Here is a 17,134-nt window from a genome sequence, read left to right on the forward strand (position 1 = left end):
TCAGTATCTCGCAGAAAGCAAAAACCATCAACCATAACAAATAGTCATATTATAAAAGTGATATTTCCAAAGTTCAAGCGACAAGGTTGGATACTAGAAGAAATGTAGGCAGAAGTTCGCGGAGCATGATTCGGGGCAGCCAACCGGCGCCTATTTTAGTCTGAAAACCAAAACAGTCGCCTAAAACCAAAATTACATCATTAATGCTTCCAGAAAACATTAGTCTAAAAAAATGATTTGTTAAACAGCCAGAACCTGAAATCTATAGATATCTATATACATCTGTACCTACACTTCTCTTCTTCCAAACATTATTTTAACTAAAACATGGATTTTGGCAGGGGTGAAAACATGCCTTAAACACAAATTAATTGCAAGTCCATAACTTGGTAACTATTTCAACGCAAGGATCGGTGAGTTGTGACTGCTAAAAAGTATAATAACTTAAACATTCACTAGGAAAGGGAATACAAATGACGTTAAAAGCAGCTATTTAAATTCTTTGATAATAGGGTTACGTTCCCAATGACACAATGACACTCAAAATCAAATTCGCATCTGATTGAATCATTGATCATGTTGCACAATATTGCCATTTCCCTGCAACCTGGTACAAGCCAATTCACACATCAACGAAAACCTTGGGAGACCTGCTTCTGCTCTTTACTTTTTGTACCGAGTGGCAACAAACTTTCCAAATTAAAATTGCGTAAAAAACTCACCTTTTCTGCAGCTCTTTCCTCAGGAAATGTAATTTTCCAGGAGCAAATTTTCCAAGGATACTAGTTGGATTGGACTTGCAAACGTTTTACACAACATAGACGTTCTCTAAGAATACATTCCACTTGAAACTGGCATTAAAACTAGCCTTGATTGCTCTAAAAAGAAGGAAACCAACAAGCTACCGATTCTCAAATGGCAGTCATTTTTGTGTTCTTCTCGGGAGTGCTTTTCTCACGAGAGCCAATGATAGCCCCGGAAACGTATCATGTGCCATATTGCGTTGCTCATGCGCAGACATTTTTGCCAGTGAAGACCCATAGCAGAGGTCTCTTTTCACATACTCGTCAGCCCAGTGAACGCAAAAGAAAAGAGACCTGTGCTAACAGGGAACAAAACTTTAAAAGCGTACTGAAATCTTGATTTTAAAAAACTGGCCTAACCCTTCCCCACCTGAGAGTGAGACTTTTACTCTGGTTAATGCCAGGCGATTTTACTTGCCATTTGGGGGCGCTTTAGGTGGGAATAGGTTAACAGCATCTAGGTCCACTCGTAAGCTATGTCCCCTTTAGTAATGGCTTGAGGCAAAGGTTAAATATCTTCTTTGAATCTGGATGCTTTCAGATTGATCACAACACTATCAGACAAGTGTGGTCTATGTAAATGTCTGTAAAATGGTGTGTGTTTTCCTCATCAGTGCAGACAATAACAGACATTTTGATTTACAACAGAAATCCAGATGTTATTCAGGGAAACAGTCATTGATGAATTCCATCACTGGACGTCTAAATAAGAAAGTTAATTGTGAAAACTTTTTAATTTGCAGTTTATTGACTTGTGCATTTTATTGGGATGTGACTATTGTGACTCCATCAAAGGTATATTCAATTTGTAAGTTGGTGTTGTCAGCTCGTTTCTATCAACGGAAGCATTTCCAAAGTTTCTATTGTGTCAGAAGATGCAGACGATTTTTATTTTATTTTTCAAAGTACGGTGAATTCAGTAACAACTGAAGTATAAGGAGACAGGCAAAAGATAATGTTCATTCAGATTCTTTGTCACCTGGGGTATCGAAATGTATGAATGCTACTGTAACGGAACAGCAGCGTTGTATTGTCACAGGGATTATTTCAGCAAACCAGTTATCCCTGTTACAAAACTGCTACACGCTCACCCAGTCTTATTCAGATTCTATCTCCTCTTGCGCCAGCATGACGCTACAAGTAGCTCAACACCAATTAACAGTCCCTTCAGTCTAGTTCGCCCACATTTCACTAAGCGTTTCTGCCGTTAAATTTCCCCCCTCCAACAAAATGTGTCCCCACATCAGGGTGCCGTTAAAACAATTACCGGTAGATTTAACAAAAACAAAGGCTTGAATCCTCCTCATGTAACACTTGAAAACAGGCAAAATAGCTCATCAATAAAAGTCAACAAAAAAAGGGAAATACTTTCGAGTCTCCTCAACTAACACCCAATTCTTAAATGAGTTATATCGCGTTCATCGGATAAAGTGTTGAAATTGGACTTAAATGGAACCAATCTTCCTTTGCAGAATGGAGCAGCTGATACTGAGAACTCAGTTTACAACGCAATCTAGTCCTATCTTTTCCCACCCCTCAATGTCACTATCACTTGCTCAGTGGAATTTATGTTCTGGGCACTGTTCAAGCCCCACAGTCAACTGGCTACAAGTTTTGTATTATACAAACACAGAAACTTGGGTTTTCATCTGGAATGGGCCCTTTCCAGGTTAGTGATCACGTGGTACAAAAACCGCCATACTGGAACATCTAAAACAAAAAAATATTGAAATTATCTTCGTTGAAGATGTCCCAGTGCGCAATTTGCGTTCCAGTATGGCGGTTTTTGTACCATGTGATCACTAACCTGCAAAGGGCCCATTCTTGATGTGATACAAACAACACTTTTTGGCTTCTCCCTTTCTTTTTCTGCGGGTTTTGCAGCCACACCTTCTCCCCCTTCACATATGAATTGCAATACGACCTCTGGTCGTATAGATGTTTCAGGTGTTCGCTCTCCATCCTCAAATGATCGCGTGCAAATTGGTGTATTGCTTCCAAACAATTCCTTAAGTGCATATACGTATTCCGTACATCGTGGAGTTTCCAATTCTGCTGGTGGGGTACTAAAAATATGTCCAGAGGCAGTCTAATCTCCATGACAAGCAAAAACACGTTGGGTGTACATCCAGTACTCTCATGGACCTTAAATAAAATTCAAACAGGGTGCCAGAGAGAAACTGAATCCTCAAATGGAGCCAACCCCTCACAGAAAGATATCATACCAAACGGCAACTACTCACCAAAAGCTAATTCATGACCACTATCGTCATTTGTCTAATATAGTTGCATATATAAACAGTCTACGTCAAGGACTTAATTTAGTTTTCTTTCAAATCAGAATAACTTTGGTTTCATACATTTTTATTTTGAACTTGTCTGCAGGTATTGGTCCAAAAAGAGCGATAGAGTTAATTAAGCAGCACAAGTCAATTGAAGAAATTGTCAAGCATATTGATACAAAGGTGATACTGTAATTGTGTGAGCTAATACAGGACATGTAATAGAAATGACAAAGTGAATGCAACCCATGAATGAGGTAGTTGGGTCCCTAGGGAGGTAAAATAATTGTGAACTTTACATTTCAGTGTGAATGCAACTACTGGTACATGTTTTTGTTCTGAGCATGTGTATAAGGTTTTGCAGTGTGCGTTGTCAAGTTTCTTTTCCTCAGTATGGGTTCTCAATCCTGAAAACAAATTACATGTAAACTAGTAGTAATCACGGATTATTGAAGTGCGTTCGACAGTCGCTTTGGGACCAAAGAAGAAGGGTAGGGAAAGGACAGAAGTTTGAGGATACAAGCATGACATTGTACCTCTTCAGGTGGTTTCAATAAGCGACGAGTATAGTATGACTCAAGTTACATCTGCATTGTTTCTGAGGGAACATTGTCGTAAATATTCTCTCGACAAGAACGGATTTGGTCGTGCAAACAAAAGGGGATATTTCCCCTGGCCTTCTCTGTGGGGACGCCCAAAGGGATTCGCCTAAAATATTCACCATACACTGTATAGACTTTTGGGACAATAAACACACTTAACATAGCTGTAGTCATTCCTGTTGTAACCCAATGTATATAAGTAACTGTTCTCATACTTGATGTTTTTATACATCCATTTGTATCTGTATCTGTATCATGATTTTTAAATGCACGACCCCAATAGCTCTGCTGACTGTTTTATCACGTTAAACAAAGTTGTCAGTTCTGTCATAACACGCAAGTCCATTGACGACGATAGGAACAGACTTTTAAGGGTCAAAAGACAGCAAAGTGATACGGAGGAGACATCCAATACGAGTAAGAATGCACACACGTTTTAAGGGAAATGTCGGTTTTTTTCCCGAGTGAAAGATTATCAGCATTTTACATTCAGTATCTGTCAGATGTTTCCCTTTAGTCTTTTTTTTCCTTTGCATCGCGATTGTATGCAGTGTAAATCAAGTATTGAAAGCACAAACCTGGCAAGGATAAAAGATGTTTAGCTTTTCAGATAAAAAAAATTTTACGTTGTTAAAAAAGTCATCAAACAACTTCGTGTTTTTGACTACTTATCAATCGCTATTTTAGCATGATTTTGAACTGTACGGGCCAATTAGCTGGTCAGAGTAAGAGTCTATCTTCGTCTTAAAGTTGAATGCTTTATATCCTAACATGTTCATGCCCCCTTTAATGCACTATTTGATGGACTAATTGGTATAATTGACCCGTGACACTGCGTCAAACTACAAAAGCCATGATCGGCACAATCACGTTATCAAGAGAAGAACGTAATATATAGTGATGAACTTTATTTAACTGTCAACTCTTCTAGCGCTGGGGCACTAATTGGGGACACTAAAGAGAAATCAAATCAAATCAAACATTTGTCTTTGAGGAGAGGGGAAACATTGTAGTACCTGGACAAAAAAACTTTCAGATTGCTCTCACCAATGCGCCAACCCAATTTTTAAGCATTTCTTTATCAAATAGTTATCAAATAGTAAACGGTTCAGCATGTAGTATCAAGTTGTATTTGCACGCCAGAGGTTTATTTATTCCATTTTCACTGCATTAGATGAAACAATTCATACTACATACAGTACTAAAATTTAAAAAAAAATTTACTGCAGTGGGGAAGGACTAGAAGGGAATATACGAACCAGGTTGCTAAGCACAAAAGGAAAAGCATAGCATAAGAGCCGCACAAGGCAATAGCCGCCGCAGAGCAGACTCAAGCTCAATTCTTGAGTGCTTAGCAAACCCCCTAAGTGTAACTATCAACTCAATAGTACGCGGTGAAAAAATTTATTAATAATTCGTGAGCCTAACAGCCTATCAAAACACTCATAAAACGTCACATGTATGAGCTTTATATCCTGATAAAACACTCCTCATTAGTATTCTTTATATAAAGAATACTAATAAGGCATAACTTGTTTTTCTTGTGTGCTAATATTCACCTCACAATTTGAACCATTGTTTTGAGTCCAGAGGGACACGCTCTTTGTGGAATGTTTTTGAAGTCGTTCAAAAAACTCACAGCACATGTTTTATCGGGTCTAAAAACACTGCTGCTTGGTTTTTAAACATTACATAACCTAACCAAACATGATGTTTGTAAGTGTTTTTCATACAGCTGCAAAGAAATTTAAGCATTTTCGGTGGTACACTGGTCGGCCATCATTGCAGTTTCATGTAAAAAGTAATTTTTTCGGAGCATTCAACCATGGGCAAATAGTAAATGGGTAATTGACCAATCAAAGTGCATGCTTTATTTTTGTTACCGGTATGTTAAGCCCCGGCTACACATTCAAACATTGCTATAACGTGTAGCATGCATGGTTGATGATGCTTGCTCAACATTTTTGGTTAGAAGAATGTTTTGCTTTCAATCAAACATTTTCCCCAACATAGAGCAAATGTTGAAGTGTGTAGCCGCCCTTTCAACAATGTTGTATTGCAACGACCAATCAGAGTTAAGGGCCCAGTCTGCAACCATAACCATAAGCAATCCAAAATGGCGGAGGTGGAAAGCCAGAACTCCGAAGCAAAAGAAGCCAAGGACATGGAAAGAAGTGTTTCCAACAATGTTATATGCGTATCGAGTGTTCTTATAACAACTTTGGGACATGTTCTTCTAATAATGGTACAACTTTTAGCCGGATCTATATAATTTAACCAACTGAGTTATTAAATATAGGCCCACATTCACCCTACAGGCATTGCGTGGGGTGGAACAATTTTCATCCAATCACATCGCTACGATAAGCAATGCGAATTTCTATAACAAAATCAAATGGTCGAAAAGGTGGGCCTTTCACTAAAACTCTTGAAGAATGCATTGGCTTGTTTTCTGTCTTTCTCTATTATCACATTACTAATCAGTGTTCTATAATTTCATTTTTAGAAATATATATTGCCAGAAGAATGGCCTTACCAGGTAATGCATGATTATTTAGTCAATGATAGCAGATACAACATTATTGTCTGAAGTAGGTAGCAAATGCTTAGGCTTAAAGGGACACTTCACGTTGGATGTCAGAATTGTGGTGCATTAAGTTACTTGCATTTATGGGCAAAAGGATACACAATAACAAAGGTTGCCAGTCTGGGCAGACTCATTACGGATTTCCTCCACTTTTCATGCATGCATTTTGAACTCAAAACATATGCGTCTTTTAATCCTATCACTGTTACATATGTTTGGTCCTTGGTGAGCTAAGTAAGTGAGTCAGAAGAGGTATACCAAAGCTAGTCTGTTTTTTTGTTCAGAGGCAAAGAGGGACAAAACCGTGGGAATTTCTCAATGTACTGCAAGGAACCATTTAACTAGTTTGCATGTTATATAATAGAGTTTTTTTAATTCCTGTTTAGGAAGCTAGGGAGTTGTTTAAAAACCCAGAAGTTCTTAATGTTGAAGATGTAGAGGTAAGATGCAATTACAAGAAGACTTGAATGCAATGGTCAATTATGGCAACTTTTCATTGTGTCACCTTTCCATTACAACCTTCGTAGGAAGAAAAAGGAGAATCCAATGATTTCAAGAGGAGAAGTGATCCTCACCCTTAACTGGACAATTTAAGCAATTGCCTTTTTTATAGACGCCTTTAAAATTTAGGTGGCTCCAACGTAACGTGATTGGAACCCATGACCTCCGCAATGAATTCGCAATTGACCTCCTCCCAACTTTGCGGCTTCGTAGCTCATTGTGCCGGCATCGCCAGAGGTCATGGGTTCAAATCCCGTTGGATCCACCTGAATTTCAGTTTTTATGTGTCTATTTTAGAAAAGGCAATTGCTTAAATTGTCCAGTCAAGTGTCACTTCTACCTTTCGTCTGTAACCCGCACTTCAAATATATACATTTATTTCATTGATTTCAAGGGTGTTCAGAAGACAAAGATCCACAGTTTGAGACCACTCTCTAAAATGTTTTATCCTCAAATGCCCTGACATGAGTGGGATTATTTAATTGTTAACCTTCAGCCATTTATAATTTCTCTATAACGTTTGTTCACAATTTTAGCTGAAATGGGAAACACCAAATGAAGAAGAACTTTTGAAATTTTTAGTCCAGGAAAAAGGTTTCAGGTTAGCTGTACATTTTATTTCAGACATGATATATGTTTATCTGTGTATATATATTTAGGCAACCCTAAAAACGGAGCTCCTCAAATATCGTTCATTTACGTCTTTGTTATCAGATTGTTTCTAACTAGTCTGTTTACCACACTACCAGTCCGATCTGCTCACTACTATAAATTAGTCAATTTCCTGTTCTCTTTCTTCCTAATTTTTTTTTTTTCTAATGCTGTTGCCCTTTTTCGTCACCATTATTGAGCCTGTTTTCTCTTGCTCGTGCTTGCTCTTTCTTCCCCTGTTCATCAATAATATCATCTTTTTATTCGGCCGCTCTCTTGCTGTCTCTCTCAGTGTTAGTCCCTGATATTTGGCCTGTTTTGTTGTGCTCTCAGTCGCTCTCTTTCACATTGTGCATCACTTAACTCGTCACCTGCCTTGGTTGTCTTCCAACGTTTTACTTGTTTTTCTTAAATGCAGTGTCAAATACAGTACACTGGCTATGCAATTTCCTGCCAAAAAAGCGAGTTCCAGTAGTGCAACATTTCGTGTACTGGCTTACCTGAAAAGTAGAACGCACGGATGGACGGTCGCACAATGATGTCATAATAACCAAACATCAATGGGTTACCATGTTTTCTTAACCATGGTGCACTGCGAAGGCACATGCACGGAAATCGGCTTTCAAATGACATGCTACTTGTAAGAAGAATCGTAAGAATGCTTTATTTTACTCCAACTTTGTACAACTTAAAGTTCCACTCAAAGATAAGCGAACCATCAAACGCGTTGGGCCTTGCAGGTTATTCATTTTCGCACCTCTGAATTGTGCTTTTAGTTGCGTCACGAAATGAAATCATGAAATCAGTTTTGACACATACGTAATCGGCAAGGAACGTCTTCGGTCATCATGAAAGCATGAAATAATTTCCGATCAATAATTGGGTACCTTATCCAGCAATTTTGTTTGTTTTGCGGCGAAACTAAAAAATCTTTCAGCAAAGCGGCATGTGCTGTGATGGAAAGACTCTCTAGAGGTAGGACATATTCTTATACGCTTTCCACATTCTGCAGGTGTTCAGTTCAAACCAAATTTCTCAGTGAACTATGATGGCTAGTTCGCCCCGATCTTTCTTGTAAAGTTGTCTTGCACTTGACTAGAGTGGTAAGATATTCAGCAGACTAATCAGTGAAACCTCCAACCTCCACTTTTTTCATTCAAACGCAACAAAAACGTAGGCAGCTTTTTAGTTAGAAGCACGCTCAAAACTAACAAGCAACCCAGTACTTTCAAATGCGTGCGCTCACGATGCAAAACTTGTGTTTTCATTGTTAGCACTAGCAAGATATCAGGACCGATCGTTTCACATGTACCTCCGCAAATGTCATTTATTGCATAACCTGTACGTTGTGCAATAAATTATACATTGGCGAGACAGGTAGACAACTAGGTGACTGACTACGCGAACACCTTCGCGATGTTGAGAAGAATGACAAGGATGCATCTAAGCCAGTTGCTCGTCATTTTAATCTCCTGAACAACTTCAAAAAACACATGACTATCTGCGGCCTTTCCCTACATCTAGGTACGACGGAAAGCCGCAAGAATCTGGAACAAAAATTCAGCTTCCAAATTGGCACCCTTAATCCTCACGGTATTAACGAACGCTTTTCATTTAACTAATATATTCCTATTTTTCACGATGCCATGTTACCACCAATAGCGTAGCTCCTACTGTACTATAAAAACTACACGTAACCCATAATTCTTCGATTTGCTCTGACAAAGGGCTAATGCTCGAAAGGTCAGCTTTTAGAATCTCTGTACGGTGGCCAATTTACATTATCAACTCTGTTGATAAAACCAAATTTTTGTAATCCGTGAAACGTTTGCTATCACCGCTGTTTTGAAGTCCTGGTTTGGGTGATGTTGACCTTTTGTGGTGCTGTGACCTTTCATCACCTCCCTACCGATGTTTAATTTGTCTCGCAAGGAACATGAAGGTTCATTCAGATTTATGAGGTACACTGTATTAACCCTTTCACTAGTATATGCAAATGAGGCCCAACCTCCCTGTTCCTATTACATGTACATAATTAGCCTGCCATGGTGATTTCAAACCCAAATCAAAACATATATGCTCAGTTGATTCAGAAGGCAATTAAAGCTAAATAAAGAACAGAGGAATAAAGCTGAGGACTTGTTTTACTTGATTTATGAGTATTTACACACATCACTTTAATACCAATGCAATTTACATCAAAAGTAAGGAGATACAAAAAAATTCAAATTTGCTGCCATTGCTATACACAATGCAATTGGTCATATTTCTTAAATTGTGATGCAACTGTTCTCAGCCAGTTGCTTTCCACCAGAAATTTACATATGAAATACAATGTAATCAATAAAAAGAAAATGTCAAAAGTGAGTCACTCGATCTGATCATGATACGAATTGTGACATAGCGTTCGTCAAAGTGCAACTTTGCACAGGCTGCACTCAAAGCGTGTTTCCACTTTGTATTCTTTAGGCGTCCTTCACCCAGCTTTGGTGCATTGGACACACTTTCACTTCCTTTCTTTCACATGGACAGAAACATGAGTTTCTCTGGCGACGGAACGTTGTTGAGGCTCTTGGGACCTTCGTTTTCTTTGTCGTTGCGAGAAACCATTAATCAGCTGCTTTGCGAGATCAAGCCTAAAATTGATCATTGCTCACTTTCTCTGACCGTGAGTGGTGCAATGAAATGACTCCAAAACAAAAGCGTTAGAAACGCCTAAGTCAAATAAAAACCAAAATATATAGCGGTACCATTTGCAGAAAGAATAACCCTTGAAACAAAAAAACCTTATATTCCATATTTTGTTGGCTTTGCGGGCACATACTGATGGAACGAAAGCCATCCTTTAAAAGCAATCATCGCCTCATCCACGGACAGATTTTTGGAGGGCTCATATGCGTTTTGAATATTATCCAAAGCAATGGAAAGGATCGGGTGAATCTTGAAGAGCTTATCATAATTTGCATCGCCACGCGCCGGGGAGGGAAAAGCAAAAATAGTTGTGCTCTCTTGGCCGCTTTTGGCCGCTTCAGCAACTCAAAATCATTTCAGATTTGCCCGCTTCAGTAGTGAAAGGGTAAATTAATTAATAAGATTTTTCTTGGGATTTTTTTGGGGTTTAACCCATTGACTTTCTCGAGCTTGCTGCGTGTGACATATATCATTACCTGGCACTACGTATGTTAATTACGGTGGTACGTGAGCGCTAAAAATTAATAAAGTTAATTGATAATTAACGGGTTTCATGACAAACCAAATAAGGCCAAATTGTGTAGAAAATTGCTCTAGACCAGCACATCATCGAAGACTTGAACTCAAAGATAAGTTACAACTAACACAAGAAAAACAACTGAGGAAATCGATGGATGTATTCACACATTTGCAAAATATGAATGCGTGATCAACTGACGATCTGGATATTATTTGTTTTATCAAGATACTTATCTTCAGTGGTAATGCTCGAGATGTTGAAAGTCCTTCAATTACCAATTTATTTTAGGATAAAAATACCTCGTTACTTGATGGTAACAGCTAAGTAAGAAGAATTTGAAGACTTATTTTTGAGAAAGCTATCCACGAGGTCCGTGAAGTGCACGCTGAAGACTGTAAGTGTTCGAAATATTTTCCCACAGACAACATGTAAGAAACACACAGATTTGAGGTTTAAAAATAGAATTTATTGTCATGTTTATATCGAGCTAACTTTTAAACTTTCCCTTCCCCTTGACTCACCCAATAATGATTAAACAAGATAAAAAGCATTACAAATTGAAATATCTACTACAAACCGAGAAAGATATCGATACCACTTATAACAAGAACGGCCTAAAGAATAGTATTTGCATAATTGATCTGCAAGATCAACACCACCCATGTTCTTGTTGTACTGAGCAACAACTGCAGGCTTAGAGAGATTTTGGTTGTGTCTTTGCTATCTACATCTGGAGCTAAAGGACTACAATTAGTTGAAAGAAAGGAAACGTCCCTTTTGTTGTGCCATTTCGTGAAAACTATTTTGCCTCTCTGCCGACCTACTTTCTCGCCTGCAGCTCGCAATTTATCCTTCGCACAAGGTGGAAGGTCTGTGCAGTGGACCCTTACAGTGGCACAAGCGTAAGTGTCATTACTCTCGAGGTGTTGTAACGACTTAAGGTTACTTCCCACCTTCGCGGGTGCCCTTCAGCAAGAACATCGTATACGCGCCAGTTTAAATAAAACCCCAACAAACTATATATCATTAGAAAGCTTAATAAATGAACTTGAAGAAAAATATTAATATAAAAACATATTTTATAAGTTTTCTTTCAGGAAGGGTCAGAAGCCGGTAAGGTGTGAAACAACCAAGGGTTTTTCTATTGAATTTATCGGCTATCGGATTCCAAAGTACGAGCAAAATGGCTGCACAGTCTTATTCACAAGGCATCAATCAACAAAATTGTGTCGGGCTTTTTGATTGGTTGTCTAGATATCCACATCTAAAGTGGGAGTAGCTAAAAATGTGCGAGACGTGTTGCATAAATGGACGCCACGTGAAAAATATGTTAAACATCAAAATTTCCTGACACACTTTTGTTTGTCATTATCTCTGGAATGTTCTGGCGATATTTCACAACAATCTGCCGAATCTGCATACCCAATAAATTCGGTCAAAGTGGATGTATTCCTCCCAAAATCATATGCGAGTTTTTGCTTGTAAAGGTTCGTAAACAATTCGCACCATGCCTGGAGATTATCTCGCCTGATAAAACCACAGACCAATGGAACAACAGGACCTTCTAGCATCTGTGAAAATAGATCAAGGTTTCCCGGGAAAAGCATTGCATTGCAACACGTTTTTTATATCGCTCAGTCGAGTGAAATCCAGGACGTCGACGCAATACAATGGGCAAAGGCAAAACCCTACTTGCTCCAAGGATTTTTTCCGGCTCCGGGTCTTCAGGAGATGCCAAGATTGTCGAAGAGGTTTGGCCAAACCAAGGGCCTTTGCCGCTTTTGGCGAGGATCTTTTTCTTTCTTTGGCAAAATGGAGATAATTCTTTCTTCTTTGGGCTGGTTTTTTTTTTCTTTTCTTTACCCAAGGAGAGTTATTAGCGTGAAGAGCTTCCACGTGGGAATTTTGTCAAGTATGTGATGTAAATAAGAATATGCAAATAACATGAATACGAGCGATGAGCTTTTGCCGCAAAAATTTCCCCAAGGGGTCTCGCCTATTGACAAGATTAGGACATGATGATTCTTATTATTGAAAGGCCTTACCATTTTAGGGACTACATCGTAACCTAAACCGTAAATTCTAGGCTGCTGGTTTGCTTCCTTACCTAAGTAAACATCGTAATTTAAATGTAACCGTTACTAGAATCAGCGGCCATCCGGACTTTAATACTGTATTTAGTTGGTTTGGCTGGCATGTACTGTCTAAAAGTAAGCCTACCCCTAAAGCCAACCATACCCTCATCTACACAAATGTTCTTAGTGGGCTTAAAATGATTTTCGCACTTATTCCTAAAATAATCTAGAACTGACCTAACCTTGAAGAGGCGATCATAATTTGCATCACCATGTGCAGGCTCCTTAGAGGATTCGCTAAAATGCAAATAACAACTAATTTCTTTGAACCTACTCTTTGCCATTGTCTTCTTAATACCGTGATTGGCAAAAAAATCATCGGTTGACCAATATAAAGCTAAATTTGGGAGCTTAACAATACCCATAATTATGTTAGCTATGAAGGCCTTTAATTCTTCGCGGTTTATTTCACGAAAACGGGCAAGGCGCTCTGGGTTATTCGCAAGTTTGTATCACTTTCAGTAGTTGCGTCCATTTCAGTTACATTTGAGTACATTTGACTTTCATTTTGTTCGAATCGCAGAAGAACCCATTTCGAAGCGGACACTCGACATATTTTAGTGTGGGTCTACCGCCTTTCTTTGTATGTGTTTTGAGCGCCCCAAGAACAAATAGATGAAGGCAACGCAACATCGATCTTCTGTAATCCAAACAACGCAACACTGTGCTCTGTTATCTTGCATACGTTCTGCGCATCTGGGGATACTTGGGATTCCTATGGCGTGATGCTTACGAATACAGTGATATTTTTGCATGGGTTAAAATTATCCAGAGAAAGTAGATCTTAGTAAGTACTCTTGGTATCCAAAAAGAAAATTGGTGGTAACCATGCATTTTTGAGAGATAACTAATGTAGACAGCGCCACATACCTTCTGTTGTGCATTGCCCAATTAAAACACTGCCACATGCTTTCTATTGTGCATTGCCCAATCAAAACACTGCCACGTGCTTTCTATTGTGCATTTTCCTACACCAGGAAAAAAAATGAAATCAAACATAATTTATAACTCAGTGCCCTTACGGGCCTGAGTAATTAGCACGACTGAAATTAACGCAAATTTTAACGATTCAGTAGTGCCAGAAACCCATAAAGGGTTGAAATGTAGCTTCCGAATAGTCAGTGCAAACTGATTGGTTGAATGTTTCAGTGCTAAGTACCATATTTGGAAACCCCGCACTCTTGTTGTTCCAAATATGGTACTTAGCAAATTGAATATTCAGAAGCTTGTTTCCCAGCACACAAGGGGCCGTTACACGTTCCAACCCTTATGGGTTTCTGGCAGTGCTTTAGACATGTGCACAGAATTGTTGAACAAAAATAATTTGTTCTTGGGCTTCTTAGCAGAAGATATACCTAGTTTACAAGTCGAGTCTTCTTTTGTAAAGCCAAGAATTTCTATTTTCGTTGGCAGTGAGGACAGGATACGCTCAGGAATAAAAAAGCTCTTGAAAGCTCGTCAAGGGTCTACTCAGGGAAGACTAGATTCATTCTTCAAAGTTCTTCCCTCTTCATCACCAGCTAACAAGAGAAAGGTAGGCAACAAGGAGAGAACGAATGCATGGTTTAATTAACATCTAGGGATTGGTAGTTTAGGAGTCTAAAATAATTGTAGCCTCATTGAACTTGATGACAATCTCTCGCAAAAGTTCCCAAAAACTTAAAATATAGTCACCATTTCTGACGAGTTTTAAAACTAAAGTGGACAAATGAAACGAGGAATACATTTCAGTTCTTACGGGGCATGTATAATTACGATCTCAATTGGCGGAATAGAAATTGAGCATTCATGGTCCATGACTTTCCTCCATCTTTTCGTAGCCATGTACCATATTATGAACATTATTTTTAAGGTACCTGGAAGAATGCGGCGGAAAGCATATAACCTCATGATGAAATGGTGGCCTCAGCCAACCACTTGTCCTTTAAGGTTGATTGTAGCCAAAAACTTAACCACCTTTTTGTTTGCAAAAAAAAGCCTTATAAAAGAAGAATTATTGAACTAATGTGCAAAAGAAAGTTTCGCATTTACTTCATTTAACAACCGTCGGTCACAACCCTTGTTATCCTGGGAAATAAAATAACTTGTCATGTGGAACTCGTTAAAGCATTGCGGTTTTTTTTTTGTTTTCAGAACGAAGATACCAAAGGTCCAAAGGCCAAGAAAGCAAAAACTCCAGTGGGAGGAAAATTCAAGAAACCGAAATAACTTTGTTGGCTCCTCTAACTTTTTTAGTCTAAAAAACGTCTGTATTTCATGTAGCTCATTCCACGGTCAAATCTTGGTGACATCTTGAATACTTTTTTTTTTTTTATCTTAAGCGTGTGAATGTAAATTAACAATGTCTAATAATAAAATGTATATTGCTTCTTGCTTTACTCATTGAAATCACTTTTGTCTTTTTTTGTTAAACAACAGTTCAGGTCTCTTTGAATAGTTGTAGGAATTTTGGCTTGCTTCGTGCATTATAAAGAAAAATCTTTCATTAAATCGTAAAGCTCTCATGATCTAAAGACTTTTTTCAAGAAAGCACACTGATCCAAAAATCCGGTACAAAACCTCCAATTTTTGAAGAATCTGTCTTTTTGTAGACCTTGTAAAAGTTTAAGACATTATTCCGATATATGGATAGGTAAAAACAATTGACAGTGTTTGTAAGGGGATCTTAAATACTCCCTTCCAGATGGTGGTCGATACAGTATTTTCCAAAAACCCACAGGCATGCTTGGGTTGATAAACTGGTACCAAAACGCAAGTGCATTGGTATTACTATTCTCACAGGTAGCCCAAGCGAGCAGAGGAGTCCTATTTGACTGTTTTTCCAGTTAAATTCACCGTGCTATTGCAGTGCAAATTGATCATGTTGATTTGAATCACCTTATGTGATCAAACTACATACAAACGATCGCGTTTCACTACGATTGAAAACCTATCCACGAAACGAAAGCTGCAAACAGTAATGACTGTGGGTTTGTCACTAGTGGCGACTAACAGTATGGAAATGGGCAAGTCTCTTTCCTGCTGTCGGCACTTCATGCCTCATACGGAAATCTCCGCTTTCCGGGGGTCGTCACACTTCGGTCGACGAACATTGATGCAGATACGATTTAATAATGATAATAATAATATTTATTATTTATAACAGGTGCAAATTCTATCTAAATATAATCAAATGGGCGATAAATTCACAAGCAAGTAAACAATAAAATAAATGACAAATAAACAACATGTGAATTCCAAATGTCATATGATATATATTGTAAGTTTGTTACAGTATAGCTGTTATCAACTGAAATATCTATAAAAAAAGGGAAAATGTTATTATTATTATATAAAAATATAATAAAGTTAATTAAGACGCAAAGGTTTGTTTAAAAAGAAAGGTTTTCAAAAGACTCTTAAATTTAAAAATCGATTGTTATGACTTGTGGCTTGGTAGAATGTTCCAGACTGAAGGTGCTCCGGAGACATATGCTCCTAGAGTTTTCTTTGTTTTCGCGGTGGGTGGCATGAGCAGAAGTCTTGCGTTGATCTCAGTGACTAACGTTCATGTTTCCTAATCCTGACAAGATCACACACATCCTGGAGCCATACCATGAATAGCCTTGAAGGTTATGACAGCAATTTTGACACAGGCAGCCAGTGTATCGCATGTAATACCAGTGTGATGTGGCTGTAGCGTGGAGTTCCACAGGTCAAATAAGCGGCACTGTTCTGTAATCTTTGTAGTTTACCAATATGTATGTCTGGGTTTCCAAACAGCAAGCTATTGCAGTAGTCGATGCGGCGGCGATGAGTGCATGGATCAGCACATGGACTTGCACATTTGATTTATTCAGACCGTACTCCCAAGTATTTTTGTGACTGAGGTTGGAGAAATTATGGTATTACCATTACACAAACCACCTTCATTAATTTTCACTGACTGCTGTTTCGCCAAGGAGCATAAGCTTGGTCTTTCCATTATTTATCTTCAATTTGTCAGTAATCATCCAAGCTTAAATGTCCCCAATACAACTTTCCATGCTCTTTACAGCATCATTGGCAGAAGTGATACAATTTGGACTAAATGATAGATACAATTGCGTATCATCAGCGTGTGCATGCGTTGATGGAAGATGACGTTTGATTATGTCAAACAGTTTGCCGGCATATATGGTGATAAGCAGCAGTCCAAGACATGAGCCTTTGGGGACGCCACACTCCGAGTGGAACTTTTCGGGCTGGCACAGTTCGATTGTCACCCGCTGCAACCTAGTGGTTAGATGTAACACGAACGTTTGTGTGTAGTTTGATCAGGTACGGTGATTCAAATCAATAAGAGTGATTCGCTCTGCAATTTTACGGGGAATTTAACTGGAA

The 17,134-nt window shown here is 38.6% G+C and overlaps 1 protein-coding gene across 1 annotated transcript in view; it reads left to right on the top strand.

The window, feature by feature from the left end:
- Nucleotides 1-15,160, top strand: part of LOC138022094 (flap endonuclease 1-like) — a 101,438-nt gene extending 86,278 nt beyond the window's left edge. The window contains exons 11-17 of the mRNA XM_068869119.1: nucleotides 1,547-1,598; nucleotides 3,189-3,268; nucleotides 6,194-6,226; nucleotides 6,661-6,714; nucleotides 7,312-7,376; nucleotides 14,186-14,306; nucleotides 14,906-15,160. Coding sequence (XP_068725220.1) covers nucleotides 1,547-1,598; nucleotides 3,189-3,268; nucleotides 6,194-6,226; nucleotides 6,661-6,714; nucleotides 7,312-7,376; nucleotides 14,186-14,306; nucleotides 14,906-14,980 — 480 coding nt within the window. The 3' untranslated portion in view covers nucleotides 14,981-15,160. The remainder of the gene's footprint in view (nucleotides 1-1,546; nucleotides 1,599-3,188; nucleotides 3,269-6,193; nucleotides 6,227-6,660; nucleotides 6,715-7,311; nucleotides 7,377-14,185; nucleotides 14,307-14,905) is intronic.
- Nucleotides 15,161-17,134: the final 1,974 nt, after the last annotated feature.

The sequence above is a fragment of the Montipora capricornis genome, chromosome 10 (genome assembly GCF_036669925.1).
Source record: "Montipora capricornis isolate CH-2021 chromosome 10, ASM3666992v2, whole genome shotgun sequence".
In the NCBI taxonomy this organism is placed as follows: Eukaryota; Metazoa; Cnidaria; class Anthozoa; order Scleractinia; family Acroporidae; genus Montipora; species Montipora capricornis.